General features: G+C 47.9%; 1 protein-coding gene across 2 annotated transcripts; it reads left to right on the forward strand.

Annotated features, from left to right (window-relative positions):
• The first annotated feature begins 4,823 nt into the window (after positions 1–4,823).
• On the forward strand, positions 4,824–18,163 carry PAX1 (paired box 1). Of its 2 annotated transcripts, XR_006289988.1 has the most exons (6): positions 4,868–5,354; positions 5,834–6,463; positions 8,216–8,358; positions 9,158–9,368; positions 16,090–16,307; positions 18,152–18,163. XR_006289988.1 is itself a non-coding variant. In XM_043544136.1 (5 exons), exons 1-5 carry the CDS (start codon positions 5,351–5,353, stop codon positions 16,179–16,181), a joined length of 1,080 nt encoding a protein of 359 aa, XP_043400071.1. In that variant the 5' UTR covers positions 4,824–5,350; the 3' UTR covers positions 16,182–17,093. The 2 variants fall into 2 exon arrangements, 1 of the variants encoding a protein (XP_043400071.1); XM_043544136.1 differs by lacking the exon at positions 18,152–18,163 and having other exon boundaries at positions 4,824–5,354; positions 16,090–17,093.
• The last annotated feature ends 3,209 nt before the right edge of the window (positions 18,164–21,372 follow it).

Raw genomic sequence — 21,372 nt, forward strand, 5'->3', positions numbered from 1 at the left:
GGTGTGCGCCTTGTGAGGAGGGAGGGAGAAATGGAATCTGAATCGCTATGAGATCGAGTGATATATTGTATTTTACTCTAGAGTTTGTCTCATATATCATGAGACGAGATAGATCCCATTTAATGTATAGATAGATACGTAATATATCAACTATACTTCTCCCTCAGGATGAGGGAGAAAGATTGATACATATCTCGATATGCAGAGAATCGATTTAATTTCATGCCCTATAAAGACAGACTATAGAGAGAGGGAGTAGCTTGTAATATATTTCTCTCTCTCTCCATATATACATATCTATATTTATATCTAGCAGGGGGGCAGCCCTGTTAGTCTGTATCCACAAACACAATGAGGGGGTGCCACGGGGCTCCCGGTTATTTATATCTATGTTACTCTCTATTTCATCGGTCTCATTCTTGATCTACAGCCCTGCCTGGAGAAAGGTTTCTCTAGGTAGCCTTTGACCAATTTAAAACTCTTTAGTTGAAAGCAGCTATGCAGCTAGCGATTGGCGAGGGTTTTGCAGCTCCTGGCTCCGGAAGCTTTGATTGATACGGGCCCAGTTTTGGCGTGGGAGGGGAGGCGATCCCACAGGTTAACTAGGGAAGGGGAGGTTTAAAGCCGCCGGGGTTTAAGTACTCACCTCGGCCTCTATTTGTGGGGGTGGGGAGAAAGAAGTGATCAGAAGGTTTTCCCAGCCACTCAGCCATGGTCACCCCCGTGCCCCTTAGCTTTGCCTTCTGATTCCCGCTGCCCCCCATGTAAGAACCAGCCTTATAAAAACAACTGGGAGCTTCGGGGACATTGAGATTTCTCTTAGTAATACACCTGCGCTGGCCAGAAAGAAACCACTAAAAAGAACATAAGAGCGGCCACACTGGGTCAGCCCAAAGGTCCATCTAGCCCAGTGTCCTGTCTGCCGACAGCGGCCGGTGCCAGGTGCCCCAGAGGGAATGAACAGAGCAGGGAATCATCAAGTGATCCATCCCCTGTCCCCCATTCCCAGCTTCTGGCAAAAGAAAAGAAAAGTCTGTGGGGGAGTATGGGGGCTATATGGTTGCAAACGGGGGTAAACCGGGAGGAAAGTCCCCGTAGGCAGGAGTTTATAAATCAGACAAACTCACTTTTGCTCTTGGAAACAAGGAGAGGCGAGAGCAGCCGCCCGCAACTGGCCCGAGCATCAGGGGGCCCGATCCTGGGAACCCTTTACTACGCAATAACAAACTGCCACTGCAAGGGGAAGGAGGGCAGGACTAGCTCCTGGCCTTATACATATAATGCTTCCGCTGCTCTTTATTTTCCCGATATTTGTGTATCTCCTGCCTTTCACCTTCACTGTTATCTTTCCTGTTTGGGACAAAAGAAAAAAGGCCAACGGAGAGGTGTTCTCTAAACTATGATCTTCCTGGAAAGTCACTTCAGAGTCTGGCACTATTGTTGGGTTGTAAGGTCCCTGGTTTTCTTGCCCCCACCCGTATCAAAGCAACCATAATGGCAGCAGTCAATGCCTCTCTCCGTCAAAAGGATATACCCGGAATACCGTACCGTGTCCAAACCGGAGTCAAACGGATCGGCCTTCGCTCGGTTCCGTCCTGTGAGAACAACGCTCCCTAGCTGGTGTCGGAGGGGCAGCCCTGTTGGTCGGTATCAGCAAAACCAGCCAGGAGTCCTTGCGGCACCTCAGAGACTAACACGCATTTCTGCGTGAAACCGTTTCAACGCCTTTCTTGAGCTGACCAAGGAACAGTAAATTCGCGTCCCTTTCCGCCCAGCAGAGGCCCCGATCCTAGCTCGGCTGGGTAGGTTCCAAGGCGGCATCTCACTATTATTAGTTTATTATTTGATTTTTATTTTATAATGTATTCTTCCTCAAACGAGCCATCCCCTGCCTTCTTCCCCAGTCTTTGCCTACATGACAAACTCAATGGCGCGTTTCACCTCAGCGGTTCCTTTTGCTTCTTTACCTTCCCGTCAGGTAAATCTCCGGACAAGAGCGCTGCCCCAGACCCCTGTCAAATCGCTCACTTCGGATGGGCTGAGCTATCCCAAATGTCCAACAGAGGGAGACAAAGGGTTAGCTTTTCCGCCTCCGTGTTTTGTGTGGTCTCAGACGCTGCTCCCTGCTATAAGCAAAACTCGGTTCCCCCCCACCCCCGCACAGAAAAAATGCAAGTCTGATTGTTTCACCTTGTGCTAACTGACCATTTGCTCCTTTCAAAATGCTCACGGCTTAGAGTCTGCCTTTCTAGTGGAAACTGTACTAAAAAACGAGACATATTGCCAATCGGACAGTTAATCGTCCTTCCTTTGGGCAATTCAATAATCGATTCGTTGGCGATAAAGGCCCCTATCATTTTCACCAGCAAATATTTGTTCTTCTATCGTGAAAACCCGCTTTACCCATCCCTGATTATAATCTGCAAAAAGAACAGGAGGATTTGTGGCACCTTAGAGACTAACAGATTTATTTGAGCATAAGCTTTCCTGGGCTAAAACCCACTTCATCAGATGCATAGAATAGAACATAAAAGTAAGAAGATATATATAGAGATAGAGATAGATTAGATATATATACAGAGGGAGAGAGAGAATGCCACATGGCAATTTCCACCTTTTCATGTTCTCTCATCTTCTTACTGTATGTTCCATTCTATGCATCCGATGAAGTGGGCTTTAGCGCAGGAAAGTTTATGCTCAAATAAATTTGTTAGTCTCTAAGGTGCCACAAGTCCTCCTTTTCTTTTTGCAAATACAGACTAACACGGCTGCTACTCTGAAACCTGATTATAATCTACCCTTTTAGGAGACAGAGGGACATTATAAACTCAGACGCCAAATACCGTTCATGCCAACGGAAAGGGTCTGCACCCCGAGCGAAGAAGAAAACGTTGACCAGAGAACTGCACCAAGTCTGAATAAAACGGTCCGTTCTACTGTGAGCTGCCCTCAGACATGACCCGAGAGATTAATAGCGTAGTCATTAAAATAAATCCGAGGGAAAGGTTCTTTCTCAAATCCTCTGATTAGATTTGCCGGATCTTACTCTTTCGTTTGTTTTTCACAGCCTCTGGAGCAGCCAATGTCCCTGCCTCAGACTACGCCGGGAAGCTAAACACGTTGCGAATGAGATTCTGACTTTCAACCCCTTGAATTAAATGTTTGCATTGAAGTCAATTGAATTAAAATTCCTTTTAACCAAACCATGATCGGTGGCTTTAGTTTATTTCGTCCTGTTCTGATTAATTTCCCCCACTTTTAATCTCACTCCGGCATGGGGTTCACAGGCCAATATTTACTCTAACAATCTGCGTTCACACAACTTTTTATTTATCTAGGGGGGAAATATACCTCTACTCCATCGCGTCCGTGCTAACGATTCGTTCTTTCTCCCCGCGGTTCATTGCCCTAGACGCGCGATATCTAGATGGATACAAAGATTATATTTTCTTCAGCTGCGCGCTTGTGTGTGTGTGTGTGTGGGGGGGGGGGGTTCCTCCCCCATTGATCTGAAAGCTCCGATCGTGCTTTCGTAATTTATTACTCCCCTTCCTATTAATTGACATATTAATATATGCTGCTTGCTAGCTAACGATTCTTTTTGGTCAAGCAAGTCAAGGTAAAAGGGTCAGAGAAAGGCTGTTATCTTGCTCCGTTCTGATCTTTTCCAGCTGTGAGCCTTTGCAGGCAAAATAACTGCATCTGTTGTACACAGTACCTGAGAAATGGCACTTGCTGTTTCGCAAGTGGCCCTATTAAAAGCGCACCGGAGGAGTAAGCCGGACGCTAAAAGTGCGTTTGGTTCCCGCGGAATTATGGATTTAGATCGTTTCAGAACTCTTACATTACAGAACAGCTGGTTACCCTGGTTAGGCTCCGTATCAGGAGTCAAACAGGATTTATTGGCTTAAAAGTCACAAGTGCTGGTAAGAACCACACTGGAAATGATTCATAGATCCGGATTCTGATTGCAAGCCCTTTCCAGTGCTAAGGAAACAGCCGGGAAATGGACTCTGAAAACCAGCCTAGTAATTAATCTGCTTTTGGAGATTTGACTTTGGTATTGAAGAGCAATCTCCCAGCCTAATTAGCCTCTGCCATTTTAAAGGGCAGATGGAAAATGGCAATATTTGGCCGTATCTTTTTGGAAACTCTCTCCTTTATTTACCCATATCCAAACCGCAATAAGATGGTGTGATGAATATTTTTAAATACAATAAAATAAAAGACGGGGTTCAGTGTGCATTCTGAAAAGGTAAAACCATGTTCCCGAAGGGGCTCAAAGGAGCCTGAAGGCAGCCAGGGTTTCTGACTCCTCCGTGAGAGTTCCAGCTTCACCGGCCGGAGTTAACAGCAACTTTGGCCAGGCACCATGAGACCTCCCTACTTCGACAGACTATTTCACACCCAGAACTGTCTCCATCCTACTGAACTGATATTTCAAAACGACCTTCCTCGCAGCAGGTGATAATCGGGTTTAGACTATAAATGGCTTGTGCCTCTTTATGCTGTAAAGGTCCCGTGCCGGTCCCGCGCACCCAGGCAAAGCCAGTTCAAGCCCTGGGAGTTTTGCCTGAGTGAGGACTGTGTGATCTGGGGACAGACACTGAACGTGACCGGGGGAGGGGGGGGGTTTATCTCCAAACGCTATCGATGGAGAGGTGCCGGCTGGCTTTAAAGGATCGGCCCCTCGGTAAGGCTAAAAATGAACCGGGTGTAATTCCTCGGTGTCACCTGGTTTTTAAAGAAACCGACTGCAAACACTTTCTTCCCTCCTCCCCCCATGACCCTTAGCAAAAAGATTCCCGTCCCGGGGGACAGGGGCTCTGGCAGAAGAATGGGGCTGGGGAGGGGAGCGAATCCAGCCTTGGGCAGCGAAGCCCCGCTGCAGACAGCTGTGTCGCTCGCCCTGTTGCTACAGGAGCAGTTGAGGGAGAGGAGGGCGGAAAGGGGGGGAAAGTCCCGCAGAAGAAGCAGCCCTCTGCCAGTTCGCAAGGCCGGGAACCAATGAAATGCCAACTCCGGCGTGACCACCGAGATTGACGTGGAAGACACGTCAAATTGATCTGAGCAAACGGCAGGCTCCTGGACGGGCTGATCCCCCCCCGATCGGATGAAGATCACTTTGGGCGTGAGTCCCCGGCCGCCTTTGAAAGTGCTCCGGCCGCAGCCGCGGAGAGACGGGCCCGGAGCAAGGGCAGCCCGCCGCGGCTGGGTTTGTCTCCGGAGGAGCCTGGCTGGTGCTCGCAGGCAGCCCCCCTCTATGCATCCGCGCCTGCCTCGGGGAAGAGGGAGCCCGCGGCGCGGCTAGCGAGCAGCCGATCGCGCACGGCGCGGGTCTCTGCGGGCGATGGGTAAGGCGCTGCAGGGGGGGGGTCTGATTTCTGCGAGGTGGGGGGATCCTTGGGAAGGAGAAAGCGGCCGGGCTGGGCGTCGGACACGCAGTTTCGCTTTGCTATCCCGAGCCAGCCCTGCGGCGGGGGATCCAAAGCCCCAGCCGGGGGAAGCGCACCCCCATCCCCACGCAGCGAGGCCTGGGGCGAAGCCTCCACTCGCTCCCCACACCCCGCCCCGGCACGGGCATGAAGGATAATACTCGCAATGCTCCGCGTCGCGTCACAAACCCCATCCTTCCCCCGACGCGGCCCCGGCCTGCCTTCGCGGGACCCAGTGCGTCTCCGGTGTGGGGCGCGGGGCTGTTTGGGGTGAGCTGGGGAACTGGGGCGCTCCATGTACAGTGCAGGGCGCAGACAGCCAGAATCTCTCTCTTTCCCCTGTCCCCTTTTACTTTTTAAATCTTGCGGTGCTAACCCGTCCTTCCCCCCCTCGCTAGAGCAAACCTACGGCGAGGTGAACCAGCTGGGAGGCGTCTTTGTCAACGGGAGACCCCTGCCCAACGCCATCCGCTTGAGGATCGTGGAGCTGGCCCAGCTCGGGATCCGACCCTGCGACATCAGCCGCCAGCTGCGGGTCTCTCACGGCTGCGTGAGTAAAATCCTGGCCCGCTACAACGAGACGGGCTCGATCTTACCCGGAGCCATCGGCGGGAGCAAGCCGCGGGTCACCACCCCCAACGTGGTGAAGCACATCCGAGATTACAAGCAAGGCGACCCGGGGATCTTCGCGTGGGAGATCCGAGACCGGCTGCTGGCGGACGGGGTGTGCGACAAGTACAACGTGCCCTCCGTCAGCTCCATCAGCAGGATTTTACGGAACAAAATCGGGAACCTCTCCCAGCCCAGCCCCTACGACAGCACCAAGCAGCCTCCCCCCCAGCCAACGCTGCCCTATAACCACATTTACCAGTACCCCTACCCCAACCCCATGGCCTCCTCTGGGACCAAAATGGGCCATCATCCGGGCGTGCCGGTCACAGCTGGACATGTCAGTATCCCCAGATCCTGGCCCTCGGCGCATTCGGTCAGCAACATCCTCGGTATCCGGACCTTCATGGAGCAAACAGGTCAGCGAGTGCAGCTTCGCCCACTCGCGCTGCAGTGGGCGCTGGGTTTGGTTGGTTGGGGTTTTTCTACCTCCCAGGGGCGCAAAGAGACTCATGGTTTGGGGTGCCTGCATATTGGGGTGCTTGGGGTTTTTTAGCAAATGGGTGCTCAGCGCTTTTCGAACACCAGCCCCCCTTGTTGGGCACCCAGAAACGTAGGCACCTAAAATCACGCGTGGCTTTTGCAAAATCACTTTTAACTATATATAAACAAGGGCGGAACAATGTCTAAAAGAGCTGCGTAAATAACCCGGTGCGTTTAGGGCGGATCTGATGGGCCAGCTGGAGCAAAACAACCGACATCTTGAACTTTTTATGAAAAATGTGGAAAATATTTTCGTGGGGATGAGAGATTGCCCGGCACACATGCAGAGCTCTGAGTTCCACTCACCCCCTCTCCAAAAAACCAAGCCCAGCACATTCAGATCTCGATTCCCTTTTGCCAGATCTAAGCAAATGTCTCAGACATTCACCTGATTCGTTGCCAGAAATTTGCCTGCCCTCTTAGCACTTTTAAAAGAACTTTCTTCTACAATCCTTCTTTGCTAGAAAATACAAAATATAGTGTAACTGGCACACTAGCTAGAATGCATCCTTCAGTAGTGATCAAAACAGCTGATTACTATCAACACTATATATACCAGGCAGATCTTTGGCTGGCAAATTGGATCGTGGTCAGGGTTTTTAAAATTTCTCTGTCACGCTTTATTTATACAAAGCCGAATTGAATAAATTAATACCCGGTTCCACTTTTGTTCTGAACACGTCGTTTGGGGGAAATGTCCTACTTTGATCCTTTCAAACGCTAGAGGTAAATAAATCAACCGCATGCGTTTCTGTCTATGAATTATACCTTTTAAATAATAAGAAAGCCTAAAAGTTTCCTAGTGCAACAGACAGACCTTTTGGGGGAGGAGAATGTGTTTCAGCTGAATTGTAAGCAAAGCTGGTCATAATTTAGACCGTCAGAGTTCGTGTTTTATGCTCCCCCAGACTCTTTTGACTTCGTACACAGTTTTCATAAGCAGTCAGGCCAATTTGAGACGCTAACCTACTGCCCCGGGTTCCTGCTAACGTTTGCGTGAGCGATTGTCACAATGAAGTGAGCTGTAGCTCACGAAAGCTTATGCTCAGATAAACTGGTTAGTTTCTAAGGTGCCACAAGTCCTCCTTTTCTGTTTATAAAGCGGGCTCCCGAATGCGTATTCGCTTCGGATTCAGGCACATTCTGGAGCCAGAAAGAATTTTCAGTCTGAAAACGTTTCCCAAATCTGGATTCTGTTTTGTAGCCTCTGGACGACGCTGTTTGAATAGGGACATCAGAGTTTTCTGTTAAAGGCCAGGATCTCTATCAGATCATTCTCGATCGCAATTTTGAATGATTCTCATACAAAGCTCCACCCCCAATTGGCCCGTGTCGAAAATGCCACCCAGACACTGCGATTTTTAGCCGGCTGGAAGGTGCCCAGTGACCAAGCTGACTTGAGCGAAAACGAAATAAAGCCTGACTCGATGCTGAGCTCATTGAAACCAAGGGCAAAACCCCTTGCTGCCTTCGTCCCGGAGCAAGACCGGGGCCCTGCGTGGCTTTTCACAGCGCTTAGAGATCCCGGGTCATGGGTTAGGACAGCAAGGGGGGTGGCTAGGTGGCATGGTTCTTGGGAGAGTCTGAATGCGGATCAGTACATCTCCTGCAATCTGTTCCCATCCCAGGGCCTCTGGCTGGGACAGAGGGGTCTGCCTACCCACCCAAAATGGAAGACTGGCCCAGTGTGAACAGAACGGCCTTCCCTCCCGCCCAGGCAGCCAATGGGATTGATAAAGCTGCAATGGAAGCGGACATTAAGTACCCCCAGGTAACATCTTCCAGCCAGGCGTTTGCAGCTGGGGGGCGGGGGGGGGGGGGGAGATAGCCGTGAAGAAAATGCTTGGCTTGTGTGTGTGTGTGTGTGTGGGATTTGGGGATCACCCCTTGAAGGAAGGTTAAGAGTTCCAATCGGGAAAATCGCGAGCCGAGGCTGGGAAAATGCGTGTGCAGTTCATAACTTTACATTTAACACACCAGATTGTGTGTTTACGCAGGCATACACCAGAGCATAAACACAACCGTGGATGCCTTAAAGGAATCCGTTTGGGTTGAACAATTTGTTTTGTATCACCTCAGCTCAGAATCGGTGTGTATTTACACGGGCAGACCTAGGCGTGTGTATCCCCCCGCTGTCTGATGCATTGAATGTGTCCAATGTAAGTGCATCAATATTTTCCCAGCCCCAGCTAGGGATTTCCTTAGGTTTTGTTGTCGTTGTAATTCAACTTTCCCCTCGCTTTTCTGTCCCCGCCTCCCCGTTCTCTCGGTTAGTCAAAGAAATCGAATCCACCCGGTTCCCGGAATCGAAGGGGCGACGGGGGCTGATTTCAGTCTCCACGTAAAAAGACGAACCGGAGCAGGCGATGCGCACATCTTTGGCACCCCCAGTGCTCGGCGAGGCCCGGGGGTTGCAGACATTGGGGCTGTGTCCATGGAGAGGCAGATGTGTAACCTTCCCGGGGACGAGGGCGGGCCGCACCTTACGATCCCGTTCCGGCCTCAGGCCCCTAGCAGAATCCGGGAGTCTGTAATGCCTGTAACAGCCTGTCTCCCGCTTCCCTTCGCAGCCTGCCCCTGGCCTTTCCAGCTTCCTCCCAGCCTGCGCCTACCCCTCTTCCAACCAGCACGGGGTTTACGCTGGCCCCGGGGCGGGCTACATCACCCCCGGCCATCACTGGCAGGCGCAAAGCAGCCCCCTGGCGCACCACGGGCCCGGAGTGACGGTCCCCGGAGGAGAGCTGGGCAGCGCCATGGCCTTCAAGCATCCCGCCCGAGAAGGTAAAGCCCGGGAGCGCGGGGAGCCAGGGGGGGATGCGGATCGCACCCAGGCTGGGTGGGTGGGGAGGGAGGTAAATCTTAGTGACCTGCCTGGTGACCTGAGCAAGGTATCCTTCGCTTCTGGCCGGCCCGGCGGCTGGGAAAGTCTCCCTGCCCCGCAGCCTTTGCTCGCCGAGGGGCCTGTGGAGGGAGGAGGCCTTCCCCCCCCGGCGCCCTCGCCGGCTGGGGTCCTTTGGCACCAGCCACTTTCCTCTCCGCAGCCGCACAGGTGGCCGAGTATCCCCAGCCACTTACACACCGCAGGAGACACACTCTGGTGTGTCTGCCCCTGCAGTGATTTACGGAGACCTGGGCTCTGCGCTGCATGGCCAGCAACTCCTTGGGAGGGGGCTCGGTCACCACCAACCACAGAGCACTTCAGAAACCGTGGGAACGGGCTGCTCCATGGCACGCATGATGTGTATAGAGATACCTGGAGGAAGCGTACATATGTATGCCTGTAATATAGAGAGAGCTACAGGGAACAGTCCCACCTTTCTAAACACTGCTCTGTGCTTTGGTAGTTATCTAACATCCTCCGAATGAATTGCGGGGTATAGCAATGATATCCGTCAATCGATCCATGGACAGACACATTGTTCTCTTATTTATAATATAACAATAGCAAAATAATATTTTGTTCCATATATATACGTGAAATATATAGAGCTATATGGACATTCCCATGTTTATTAAAAATGCTCTGTTTGCATAGTTATATAACATCCTCAGAATTTACATTATATATAGAGAGAGGTTAGATATATTCACTATATAGCTATAATAGAACATGCCTCCGTTTAATATATATATTTATAGTCTATTACACTATATAGCTATAATGGAATATGTCTATGTTATATATATATATATAACAGGCAGTTCTATTATAGCTATAAAGTGTCATACACAATTATATACGTGTGTGTAATATATATATATATAATAGAAATATAAACTATAATAGAAATGCCTGTTATATATATATATATATATATATATATATATATATATATATATATATATATATACATATATATATATATTACACACACATATATAATTGTGTATGACACTTTATAGCTATAAAAGAACATACTTGTGTGTGTATATATATAATATGAACACACATATATAATTGTATTTCACATACATGTGTGTACATAGAATTTGTAAAATCAAATGAAATATAGAACTTTTAAAATTTATACATAAAATTATTCTGTGGAAGAGAATATATAAAAAGACCATCTCTCTCTCTCTCTCTCTCTCTCTCTCTGTTTTCCAGCTGCACACACACATATATAATTGTATTTCATGCACACACGTTTATATAGAATTTGTAAAATTACATGTAATATAGAACTTTTAACATGAATAGATACAATTAGCCTGTGGAGGAGAATTAGTCTCTCTCTCTCTCTGGGAAGCGGAGTTCTACACGATTTCATAAATGCAGGATCGGGCCCTAAACCATCAGATTTGTCATTTCTCAGCTGTGCCCATGGAGGCCCGGGCCCGCAGGTCTAGTGTCTTTCCACTGACTTCACCCGGAGCCGGATCGGCCCTTGGACTTTAGTATTCTGGAGGGTGGAAAGCTCAAAGACGATGTGGAGGAATTACTTAATCTTTCGTTTTTATTCACGTTAAAAAAATGCAAATAGAGATAATGCCCCGTTTCATGCGCTTATCTGGAGCTGGGCAGCACTGAGCGGGAGCCAGTGTTTGATAGGAAACAAGTTATACGTAGCAGGCGCTAGCGCTAGGGTAATTTGTAAGCTGTGGGTTATGATCCTTTCCCATCAAATAAACCCCTTGCAGAATGCTGCTTGATCGTCACTGCAGTGTCCTGCCTCAAACCAGCTACATTCTGCTGGTTACTAAACCGAAAAGGGGGTTTAAGTCCTAGCGCTTCTAAACTTTTATGGAAATCTGAAAATACATGAAGAAGGTGCCCCCCCGAGCCCCCAAGAAGCACCTAAAATAATTGCCGGTTATGTCCTTGCGATCATATCTGCTAGTCCAGAATTGTACAACCCTCGCGTTCAACATGTTTCATATCTGTGACCAGTAAAAACATAACGATTCAACGTGGAAACCATTTCCCCCCTCTTAATGTTCAACCGTGGGAGATGGAAATCTCAGAGGAAGCCGAAAGATCTGGGGCAAACATCCAGCTTTTAATTCTTTAAAACAAGGATCTCTTTCTTAGAGGTAATTATCTGTGCCTGGAGTGTGCATTGTATGCAATGAAACCGAAAAGAAATTACCCAGTGATGTTCGGTATCATATAATAAATACAGCGAAGTGACAGAGGTTGAGCATTAGAGACCTTCGTTTTTAGTAATAATAATTTTAGCCATATGAAATAAGTATTTTTCCTGGATACCTCCGACCATAAATCTTGCAGAAGTGCTGGTGGATAATCCAGATCTAAGAAAGACACACTCATTCGAGGAAAATGACTAACATTATAAATCGCTTATACTAGTTATTTCCCCCCCTCGGGGAGTATTTAAAGTAATACACCCTAGGAGTATAATAAGCGATCACATGTTTCTGATGTGAACACGTCTCTATACTGTAGTATATTTTTTAACGGTGAACATTTGTTCTTCTGTTAATCACATTGGTCCATTTGGGGACGTTTTATTTCTTTGATATGCGGTTTCATTTAAAAATGTCAGGTTTCAGAGTAGCAGCCGTGTTAGTCTGTATCCGCAAAAAGAACAGGAGGACTTGTGGCACCTTAGAGACTAACCCATGTTTTAGAGCATAAGCTTTCGTGACCTACAGCTCCAGCCCACGAAAGCTTATGCTCAAATAAATGGGTTAATCTCTAAGGTGCCACAAGACCTCATTTACAAATGCTAACTCATCTCTTCTGCTTCCATTCTTTGCCCCCCTTCTGCGTTGTTCGCTAGCATGTCTCTAGTCTTTTTCACATTTGCAATTCATTTTCCACTTATCAGCTAATTTATGTATGACTGTTTTCATATACGACCCTTCACCGTTTTTGCTTAACTCATGTAGCCTTCTGAGAGTTACAGCCTCATTATTACCGCTAATAACGAGTGGCTGTGTACAATAAGGGATAACAATTAACAGCCATAAAAGGATATTAGAAAGAAAGAAAGAAAGAAAGAAAGAAAGAAAGAAAGAAAGAAAGAAAGAAAGAAAGAAAGAAAGAATTTTGTTAAATATCTATGCACATTCTAGTTTGACTAATTTTTTGGTCCATTATCATCTATCTATCTATCCCCGTAAACCCTATCTATCTATCTATCTATCTATCTATCTATCTATCTATCTATGTATCTATCTATCTATCTATCTATCTATCTATCTATCTATCATCCCTTTTACAGTCAAATGTATTGTTTACCAAAATACAGTGTGCGTGTGTGTGAGAGAGAGAGATAACCCTTCAATTTTAATAAAAAGTACGAGGAACTCTTTGAACACCTCAGAACTGAGAGTATAAAAACCATCCCTGCACTATTACCTTGGGAAAGCATAGCTTCCTCTAGCTCTGTACGTTATTTGACTGGATAAGTAATGATTGTCTCAGATAACTCAGCGGTATGAGATGTGTCTATGTAGACACACGCGGGCTCTGACACTCAACCCCCCCGCCCCCCCCCCCTTTAACTGCTATCCATCAAACAACATTCACTCCTCTAAACGGCGCGCGGGCACCTAGTCCATTTCGTATAGTCTCAAGCTAGCGGCGACAAAGAAAGTTTCATTTTTACCTTATACAGCCGGTGTGATCGTACCAAACCCGGTACATAAAACAAATCCCAAGTAATAACTGACAAGGAAGTAGATTCATTTATGGACAGATTTTCTAACATAATAATAATAATCGAGAGCTCAGCACCTTGGAAAAAATCACCATTAAAGAATTTGGTTAAACCTTTTATTTGATCATAATTAAACCCCAGCAACTCGACGGCCTAGGAAGCCCTACCAGGGACCGGAAGGAACAGTGAAAGATCTGGGCACCTCCGACCCTGTATAAACAGGCGAAGGAGGAGACAAGTATGATTTGATCACAATTAACGTGCAGGAATTTCCCATGCAAGGATTCATAAATCTTACTCATAATGTATAGATTTTCTTCTTTTAAAAGACCCATTTGCATTTGCTCAGGTTCTTATTACCTGTGTATTTATTTTGAACTATCCATTGTCAAAGCCCACTCCACCCTGATCTAAGCCCCTTAGGTGCGTCCCAGAGCTACTGTGAAGTTAAATCCGCATCATTACAATCAGTTTTACCCACTTCGACATTTCCTCCCCCAGTTACAGCTCTGCGGCCCCGTTTTCCGACCACTCTAATTGCATACCCGGGTAGAGATCATTCATTGCCATTGAAATCTGACTGCAAAACCCGCCTTCGGCTCCGTTTGTGAACGAGATGGCTCCTCACGGGACAGGACTGGGTCTGCACAATGATTTTGCAACGATAATTTACCCTTCGCACTCAGGACAGCTTTTGCACATGGGGTGTGTGTGTGTGTGTAGCAATTTGTTAAGCCGGCCAATTCTCCCCACGCTTAAACTCCACATAAAAGATCACAGGGTGTCATGGGCAAAGCGTGCTTCGAAACTGCCACCTGAAGCGACCCCCGCCCCCAAATCAGCGAGGGTGGTGTCATTTTCTTGCAGAGGTCGGTCCGTCTTTGGGCTGCGCAGCGACTGGGGGGATACCTACCGGTCAAACTAACCCAAACGTTGCCTTAAACCAAAGAAATCGCAGCGCCTTTACCTCGAGCGTCTAAACGGATGCATGCAACGCCCTGGCAAAGCCGACCCGCTGGGTTGATTTAGGGCCCGATCCCGCTCGCCTTCTGAGTGTAAAGTAGCTTTGGCGAGCACGTACATCGCAAGGGGCGCTTAAAGCCAGGGAAGCCGAGGGGCTGACAGCCATATCCCCTGGTTTAGACCTGTGGTAGACTGCCTAGATTCGGGTCTTTCTCTCTCTCTCTTTCAATACATACCTGCCTCTGGGGGTCACCTGTGGGACTCACCGGGGAGGACTGGCCGAAAACGTCTGGGGCCCGATCTTGCTTGTTTCAGCCAGATTGAGTCTGGAAAATGGATGCGTTTTGCAAAATAAATAAATAAAATAAAATAAAGACCCCCCCCCCCGACACACACACACTTACACACCCGCAAAGCGGCACCAGACTGCAGTAGCCCCGCGGCCGATCTGACTCTACTTCCCTGCCCTGAAGGGAGCATTTCATACCTAGCCACTGGGCCCTTTAGGAAGGGAATGTGTCCTGTGACTAGCGTTCATTCGCACGCCCCAGCACAGCCGGGGGGACCCTCGCTCGGGCTCCAAGCCTCTGGCGTGCGCGAAATCGAAGCGAATTAAAACAAGCCCTCGCTGCCTTGAGCCGGGAGGGGGAACATGGCGCAGTTGGGAAAGGGGGGGAAAAAGCAAATCCCCTCTCGTCCCTCCAGACGGGAAGGGCTCTGGCGTCCCGTCCCCCCCCCCCCCGCCCAGCCCTGCAGCTGGTTCCTCGGGCTGCGAGAAGCCAGGCACTGCCGGCGCGTTGGGTGCGATATCTAATACAGATGTGTGCGGCCAGAGGGGAAGTGAAGTGGATTTACAATGCACAAGTACAGCGCGCAACCGGGAAGGGACCCCCCCCTCCTCGCACTTACCCCAAAAGGACCAAGTAGGTAGAGCTTTAAGACAAGAAGAACCCCCCCCCCCCTTCCCCCAAATCCTTGCAGGCGATTCCTCCATCAGAGGTGGGGAAGGAGCTCACTTGCTTCTAAAATAATTGTGCCTCCCTAGGCAAATAGGCAGCAATCGCTTAAGGTCGGTCACTGACATAGTCCCTGACAAAGCTGGGGTCCCTTCCCGAAGCCCCCCCCCCGCCGCCGCCGCCGCCCCCAATAGCCAGGAAGCGTTAAAGCGCGTGTGTCCCTGGGGCTGAGCAAAATCTCCGAGGCGGATGTTTGCAACTATCAACCGGGAAGAAGGCTAGTCAGAAACACGGATTAAACCAGGAACGGGCTTCATTCGGTGCACACGCGCTTGTGTTTCCCGAGAAACAGGATGGCAGCCCGATTTGCCTTGGGGGGAAATTGCTCTCTTCTTCCAGACGGGCTGTGCTTCCAGGGGTCGGTTATTTCAAGCCCGGAGGGTTCAGCTATTGCTAGTGAAATTATTATTCGACGAAAGATCTTGGGAGGAGACTAGTCGCTGCTTCAGGGCAGAAAATGTCTCGCTTGCAGTGAAAGGTTCTTAGAGGATTTTTTTTTTTTTTTAATGAGTAGCGACTATTGCTCAACAAGTGTGAATGGGAAATTGACATGGCAGATTCTTTGGGCCATAGGTGAGTAAACATACTGCAAGCGTCAAGCAAAGCTAGTCATAGAATATCAGGGTTGGAAGGGACCTCAGGAGGTCATCTAGTCCAACCCCCTGCTCAAACCAGGGCCAATCCCCATTTTTTTGCCCCAAATGGCCCGCTCAAGGATTGAACTGACAACCCTGGGTTTAGCAGGCCAATGCTCAAACCACTGAGCTATCCCTCCCCCCGTCAGGGTCCATGAGAAGTCTCAGTCTGATGCCATGTAATGAAACAAACAGAGGTGTTACTGTCCATGCATTAGGAGTATGCCAACCTACTTGCTTCTCTTTCTTTCCCTTGCTACAGTTGTGGACAGAAAACCTTCCAGTCCTGTAGGCAAACCTCAAGAAACCCTAAATAATATACATGGACTTTCTATCCCAGCCTCATCTTCCTAGAGCTTGCAGTGACTCATCAGAGAGAGAGAGAGAGAGTTTTGGATCAAACACCTGCAACTTCGAAAATAAAACAGAACCTAGAAGCACAACTGCATTCAAAGAGGTGCCTTTGGAGAGGAAGAGGCTGTATTTGAAAGAAGCCCAGGCAATAAAAAGAGACAATGACTTTTTAATGCACAAGTGAATGAGATCTGGACATTCATTGACCCTGTGCCTTGAGTGAGTGATTTCCTCAGTCAAGTTGGAAAGTGATGATGGGAGAGAATTTTTCTTTCTTTCTTTCTTTCTTTCTTTCTTTCTTTCTTTCTTTCTTTCTTTCTTTCTTTCTTTCTTTCTTTCTTTCTTTCTTTCTTTCTTTCTTCCTTTCTTTCTTTCTTTCAGACAAGAGACCTCTGGATATAAAGCAGTCACAGATTTTTCACAACCTACTACCACTATTCATTGCTTACAATGCCATAGACTTTATTCTGATGTCTCTAGAGAAGAGGATTCATTCAGTGTCTCCAAGGCCTTAGCCCAAGGATGTGTGCTCTGAACCGGTTTCTGCCCGTGGATAATGTCTCTCTCCCAGACTGTAAATGGACAAATACGCAGCAACATTTTATGATATATTTTTATAATAACAAACCTTAATAAAAAGTGACTACAACCGATGTGCATGTTTGGATTCCTTCCCTGGGGCCCGTGTCTTCTCTTTGCATAGCAGCAGACCGTGGCCTCTAGTCATGCAGTTCTCCTCCAATCCACTGGAGCCTCAAGTGCCCTATTTCTGCTTCTCCTGAAGAAGCTTCACCAAAAGTGACATCTTCCCATGCCCTTTGTCCAATGTGCTGCTGGAAGCAGCTAGCTGTTAGACTCTTCCTGGGGCCAGTTCTAGACTGTCTCTCTAAAACGAGTCTCTTTGCGTTCATTGTAAGGATGATTGTGTGGTTAAAAGGACTGGACTGGGACTCAGGAGACCTACATTCATTTCTCAGCGCTGCAGCCAGCTCTGTGAGTGGCTACGGGCAGGTCACTCAATCTCCCTGGGCCTCAATTCACCATCTGTAAATCTGGGATAATAATATTTCCGTTGAGTTGTCTATTTAGATTGCAGGCTCCTTGAGGAAAAGGCTGTTTCTTACAGTGTGTTTGTACAGGGCCTACCTCAAAGGGGCCATAAGTGTGGCTGGAGTCACTAGGTGCTACCCTAATACATATAATAACCCTAAGAAAGAACTGAGTTCCAAATGGAGATTACAGAAGGTTGCAAAACCTGGGAGACCTTTGCTGACCTTGCACTTGAGTATAAAGCTTAGGGAGAGAAAAGAAAGAGTATTTTAAATAGGGGAGAGCTCTGCCAGGCTCACATATTCATTGCACTAAACAGACTATAGTTAAAAGAGAGGAGGCCAAGTGGAAGGCAATGAAATTACATCAGAGAAGGATCTGGACCCGTGAATTCAGTTAAATGTATCTTAATGGCCATCAGACCTTCTGAAATTGATCACTATTGGCCATATTTAGTTCCATGGAATGTCTATAGATTTAGGACTGATCTAGAATTCAGAATGGGAACTGCTTCAGAACAGAAGAATGATAGCCACACCCTCAAAGCATGAATAAAATGAGTGTAACCTTTCTCAGACAGAAGAGTCCAAACAAAACATCACACCAAATAAAGCTAATGGGATTCTTCCTGGAAAGGGAAATGTGAAAGATGCATACCCTCTTTCTAGTGGGTCTCTCCTGCAGGCACATGTATTGCATTTTGGTGGTCTGTGATGTCAGACGGACACTTCTCGTCCACATAATTCAAAACTCATTACATAAGATGTATAAGAAAATAGCCCTGATCCTCTAAAGCATTGGTTTCAAAAGAAACACATGTAGTGCTCAGTGAAAGGGGATTGCCAACACTGAAAACCAAGGGCCTTTATGCACAGAAGTACAGGGCAGGCAGAATCAAAGCAAAGACAAGCGGTGCAGAGAGTGTAGGGAAAAGGAGTGGGTGTCAGGAGAACTAGGATATGTCTATGCTGCAAACCTGGGTCTGTGGGACCTGGGTTTGTGGACTTGGTGCTTCCAAGCCTGTGCTTGAGCGTCCACACTGCATGGTAAATCTGTGTTCACAACTGCTGGACCCAGGTCTCAGCCATGCGAATATGTCCACACAACATTATGCAGACCTTCTGACTCATGTCTGCAGCATGAGTGGTGTCCACACTGCAGAATGACAGAGCTGGACCTGGGTCACAGTGGGACTTAAGCAGTGACACCCCCAGCAGGGTCTGAGAACCCAGGTCCTGAGCGCTTGCTATCCCGAGTCAGACTGATTTGTGTGTGGCCAGAATGGGGGCTTGGGCTCAAATCTGAATCAGATCCCTGGGCTTAGTGGGAAATGTACATGTACCCCTGGAGTCTATTCCTGGCACTGTCACTGACGTTCTGTGTGGCATTGAACAAGTCACTCCTACACTCTCTGTCTTGTCTATTCAGGTGGTACGCTTTTAGGGGCTGGGACCTTCTTTAATGATACATCTGTACAGTGCCTAGCGCAATGGGACCCCAAGCTCTGCTGTCATATAAATAATAATAAAGATTCCTCACGCTGCCCCAGTGATATGCCTCCTGCCTGAATTAAAGGGAAACCCCCCACAAGGGGAAGGATAGCTCATGCTCCATGTCCGTTCAGCTCTGGTGACTTTAATGAGGCTGCCCACAGGGTGTGCTGGATAATGGGTACAGCCAATTCCGATGGTGCTTTTAGTGGCATGACTACCTGGGCCCAGATTTTCAAAGGTATTCAGCTGACAGAAGATGCAGCTAGGTGCCTAGTGAGATTTTGAAAAGCACCTAAGCAGGCTAGGCAGCATACTCCCATGGGAGTTAGGCACCTATCTGTATCTTCAGGTGCCTAAAAACTTTGGCTCTCTGCAAATGGAACACCCTCCATCCCACATGGAAGGTGAGGCTCTGCCTTTTGCAGCAGCATTCCTCCTTCTCAGGGACCCACACAGGGCTCTCCATGGGGTCCATGAGGACAGAAATGGTGGGGTCTGGGTGGGCTTCGGGGGGCGAATGACCAGCCCCATATTGGATGGAGGTGAGGCTGCGGGGAATCCGTATTGCTTCTCCATTGGCCTGGGGCTGTATTACCTTTTCCATGAAGCCCTCTCCTTGGAGGGCGTGGGAGTGTGTGGGTGGTAGCCAGAGGAATTCTTGGCAGCTCAGCTCTGCAGGAGTTGCACTGGCAGGAAGCTGGCACCCTCCCTCACCCCCTTGGACCTATGTGGACCTCTCCATGGTCCCCTTGGCTTACTGAGCAGGGGTAAATCCTGCCCCTACCAAGGATCATTGTGGAGTCTTCCTTCTTTCATCTGCCTCTCGCTGTGGGTTTTTCCCCCTTATCAGCCACCCCAGCTTTCACGTGCTTCACTGTGGGCTTTGAGATCTACATGGCCCCAGAGGAGCACTGCTGTGGCAGGGATGAATAGATCAAACTTTGGTCTTGTTGGAGCTGGGGCCCGATCCATTAATGGTTTTGCAAATTAAGCCCAAAGGCTTATGCTGGCATCAGAAGCCAACAGGGTGCCCGTGGAAGGACTTGAGGACGTGCCTGATGTGCTCACAGCAGCCTGAGCCATGGAGAAGGCGGGCGGCTGGCTGGATCCTGAGCATCATCTTGCCATTCAGCTTCAGAAATCGTGAGTTACGGCGATCCAGCCTGGAAGTGGCAAATTGGCCAGGCCCCCGGCTGGCGGGAAGGGGTGAAATACTCCCTGGCCTGAGCAATTATTCCCATGAAGGTGTCACCTGCACTCTGTGGTACCGGAGACCCAATGTGACAGAGGAAGGTGGGAGGATCACTGTCCCAACACTGCAAGCCCCAAGCATTCAAAATCATGAGTCAGGGCTCCCCAAACCAGGAGACTGGCTTAACAATCAGATTTAAAAAATAACAATTCATGATTTATTGGCTTCTGCTTTCTGAGCCTTCAGGGCTCACATTTTTGAGCCATTCTCCAAAGCCATGAAGGCTAGAAAAAATTTTTCTGATCAATGAAAGCTGAGATTTGCATGTGATCACATGGCTTCCGGGGCTGGGGTGTTAAGGAAAACCCAAATACCATGAGACCCGTGATAAAATCACGAGAGTTGTGAACACTGTATGTCCCTTTGACATTCATGCAGGTCAAGATATGCCTCATGAGTCTGTTCCAGTGAGCAAATATGTAAGTAAATAAATAAGACATTCTTGGCTTGATCCTGTAATCCTAGTACATCCCAAACCCCAGTGAATTGATTGGCTGAAGCCCCATTTTGGCAAGGTACCTAAGCAGGTGCATTTAAAGTTAAGTACCTTGCTGAATTGGGACTTGAGGGCAAAAGGCATTCAGGTTTCAGCCCTAAGTCAGTTTACCTAAAACACTGAAAAAATAAATATACAGGGCAAAGTTTTGCCCTCAGATATGTGCATGCAATTCCCATTGAATCCAAAGAGCGCTGGGCATGCTTAGCATGTGAAAATTTAGCCTATGAATGAGGCTAATCAAAATTACATTTATTTTAAAAAACCCTGAATTACTTTACCACATCCTAAGAAATTTGCTCATCTTAGATCATGATACCGTCAACCAGAGAGCATTTTCAATGCACACGAAGGGCAAATTTTCTGAGATAAGGCAGTGGCAGCTGGTTCAAAGACTTTTGACAACTCTAATTGTTGAACTAATTATTAGCAAATGGGTAAAAAAATTTTTACATAAACCTTTACATCTTACATTCTAAATGGAACTCAAATGTTTAAGGCAAAGAAGAAACTGTCAAAAAACGATGGTTACAAAATGAGTGAAATGTAGGTTTTAAAAGGACACCATCTACTTGAACTCTAGTTTCAAAAAATGAATGAAGTGGGTTTCAAGTACTGGCTAACTGAAGCGCATATCTGGCCCCAGATCATCACAGCGTCTAATTGTTGAATGCACTTATCCTCACAACACCCCTCTGAGGTGGGGAAGTGGTACTTTCCCCATTTTCTAGCTGGGGAACTGAACTAATGGGGGCTAGATGAATACCTAAGATAAGTAGATAGAGCACACAGGGATGTGTCATTTCTGTGTGTCTTGGTGAAGCCTTTTTAGGAGGGCCCAGGGTATCTTCCTCCAAGATATTTTTTTTACAAATATTTTACCTGACACTTGGTGAAATC

Source organism: Chelonia mydas, chromosome 3, assembly GCF_015237465.2.
Source record: "Chelonia mydas isolate rCheMyd1 chromosome 3, rCheMyd1.pri.v2, whole genome shotgun sequence".
NCBI lineage: Eukaryota > Metazoa > Chordata > Testudines > Cheloniidae > Chelonia > Chelonia mydas.

Coding starts and splice junctions, on each gene's coding strand:
- PAX1 (XM_043544136.1), top strand. Junction 8,359..9,157: donor CGGACATTAAGTACCCCCAG/GTAACATCTTCC, acceptor TTCCCTTCGCAG/CCTGCCCCTGGCCTTTCCAG. Junction 9,369..16,089: donor CAAGCATCCCGCCCGAGAAG/GTAAAGCCCGGG, acceptor CCCTTGCTACAG/TTGTGGACAGAAAACCTTCC.